The following is a 2,500-nucleotide window of genomic DNA, read 5'->3' on the forward strand; positions in this document are numbered from 1 at the left end:
AATTGGACCAACAAAATAAAAAATTAAAAGAGAACAAAAATAAAAAAGCCAAGAAACCCACTAAAATTGAAACAAAATCTGCAGACGAGCCGGAAGAGCAATTAACTGCTGAACAGGAAGCTTTTCTACACAGTTTTGAGAAGGGTTTACAAAAGTCTACCGGTCTCAAGGCACCAATTAAGCAGCAACAAACAGAAAAATCTACACAATTCCAATCAGACCCCGATAAAGTATCAGTACATTTCGATCAATGTACCCAATTGGCTTTGTTGCCATTTTTCCTGTGCAATTTCATAGGCGTGCTATGTGCTCGTTCTCTACACTATCAATTCTATGTTTGGTATTTCCACTCATTGCCCTATTTGACTTGGTCTACCAACTACAGTTTGGGTTTACGTTATCTTCTTTTGGGTCTTATAGAATTCTGTTGGAATACCTATCCCAGTACACATTTCTCCAGTTTTGTTTTACATTTAACACATTTGATTTTATTATTTGGTGTTGGTCGCAATATGTTCAAAACCCTAAGTCAAAGTACTGCCATACGTAAACAGCAGGATTTAAATGATGTTCAAAAGCAAACAGCTAATGGTACTACAACGCATGCTAAGTCTAAGATTAAGAAACATTGAAATTAATCATTATTATAATATTATTGTTAACATTTATCGAAAGGAAAAAAAAAACTGAAATAATTTGCAATAGAGAATAAAAGACGAATAAAGTTTTGACTCAATATTTTTGAGTGCAAATTTTATGAAAAATATCTGACGTTTCAATGCTGCATTCGGAAACTTTTCTAGATAGACTATAGACTAGACAATAGTGCAGACTATACACCAGACTACCATCTAGACTATAATCCACACTTTAGACTAAACTACAGTCCAAACTAAAGACTAGACAACTGTCCAGACTATTGACGACAATATAGCCCAGACTATAGACTAGACTATAGTCCACACTGTAAAACTAGCCTAGACTACAGTTTAGACTATAATCTAAACTATATTCCAAACTATAGACTAGACTTTAGTTCATACTACAGACTATACTATAGTCCAGACCACAAACCAGACTATAGTTTAGACTATAAACTAAACTATAACACAGACTATAGATTATATTCCACAATATAGACTAGACTAGACTATATCCCAGACCATAGAGTATAGCCTAGACTACAGTTTATACTGTAATCTTAACTATATTCCAAACTATAGACTAGACTTTAGTTTATACTACAAACTAGACTATAGACCAGGCCATAAACCGGACTATAGACCATAGTTTAGACTATAAACTAGACTATAATACAGACTATGGAATAGATTATATTCCAGAATATAGACTAGACTATAGTCCAAAGTAAAAACTAGATTCCCAACATGTCTGAGAGAGAAAAAATAAGAACGATTTTTTTAAGTCCCCCAGTAAATCCACCAAAAAAATGATCATAACTCCATTAAATTATAAATAATTTTATAAGTCTTTATTATTTTTCAACCATTTTTTCTATAACGGAAAAAGCAGCAAATTGTTGTAGTGAACAATAAATTGGTTACCAATTTGTTGTTGTATTAAAAACTAAAGTAATTAAAAATTCTTTTTTGAAGAAGTTAAGAATTTTTTAGAGTCTAACAACTAGAGTTTCAATAAAAAAATTCAGTTATGCTTAACTTATAAACTAAATAATTTACAGATAAAAAAATTATTTAATAAAAAACTAAACAAAAAAATCTTATGGAATAAAGTGGTAAAAATGCAAAAAAGTTAACGCGAAATCTGTAAAAGACAACAACGTTTGTTAAAACGAAATAAAAATATGATAATGTAGTGAAAAAATAGAAGAAATGTTAAAAATAAATAAATTTAGTAAAAGTATAAAACTAACAACTCAAATAATATGTATTATAAAACTAAATCACTCAGTGCAGGTGGTTGCCGACGAGGGCGTTGGATGTAAAGAAGGCGCATTTGGATTTGTTATGTTGTTCGATGAGGAGGAAGGATTGGGATTAAGAGGTGAACCGGCCGTAATGGGTGACAAGGGTCGCATATCTCCCACATCGGCCGAGGATAAAGGAGATGGCGGCTGCTGTCTATTGGAGGAGCAGGTTGTAGAGGCATTTTGCGTTTGAACACTAAAGAAACGAAGAAGAGTAGTTTCACTATTTCTTCGACTTGAGGTGGGTGTGCGTGGACTATGATGTGTAGATGATGAGGGCGAGGATAGATGATTTTGTGACAAACGTCTACGAGGTGTCGAAGATCTTGGACTGCTCTCCGACTGTCGAAGACTTTGTAAACGCGGTGACGAGACTTGTGTTACAGTACTGGCGGCTCCTGCTGCCATTGTTTCACTTATATTACTGTTTGTAGAATGTATTTGCTGTTCTTGCATTTTTTCTGTCAGCGATGTCCCTCGACAGGAGGACATTAATTTTTGTTTGCGTATTTTAGTCAACCAATCGACTTTATCTTTGAGTTTACGTTTCGG

At 33.6% G+C, this 2,500-nt stretch overlaps 2 protein-coding genes across 2 annotated transcripts in view; one reads left to right on the plus strand and one right to left on the minus strand.

The window, feature by feature from the left end:
- Positions 1-675, plus strand: part of LOC119610867 (lethal(2)neighbour of tid protein) — a 2,412-nt gene extending 1,737 nt beyond the window's left edge. The window contains exon 2 of the mRNA XM_037966266.1: positions 1-675. This exon is cut by the window's left edge and continues 705 nt beyond it. Within this exon, the coding sequence (XP_037822194.1) occupies positions 1-632 (632 nt within the window). The 3' untranslated portion in view covers positions 633-675.
- Positions 676-1,468: 793 nt separating this feature from the next.
- Positions 1,469-2,500, minus strand: part of LOC119610864 (protein lethal(2)denticleless) — a 4,431-nt gene continuing 3,399 nt past the window's right edge. The window contains exon 3 of the mRNA XM_037966261.1: positions 1,469-2,500. This exon is cut by the window's right edge and continues 1,290 nt beyond it. Coding sequence (XP_037822189.1) covers positions 1,925-2,500 — 576 coding nt within the window. The 3' untranslated portion in view covers positions 1,469-1,924.

This window comes from Lucilia sericata, unplaced genomic scaffold (assembly GCF_015586225.1).
Source record: "Lucilia sericata isolate MDLA Ls3-8-SP2 unplaced genomic scaffold, ASM1558622v1 Contig001290F_arrow, whole genome shotgun sequence".
In the NCBI taxonomy this organism is placed as follows: Eukaryota; Metazoa; Arthropoda; class Insecta; order Diptera; family Calliphoridae; genus Lucilia; species Lucilia sericata.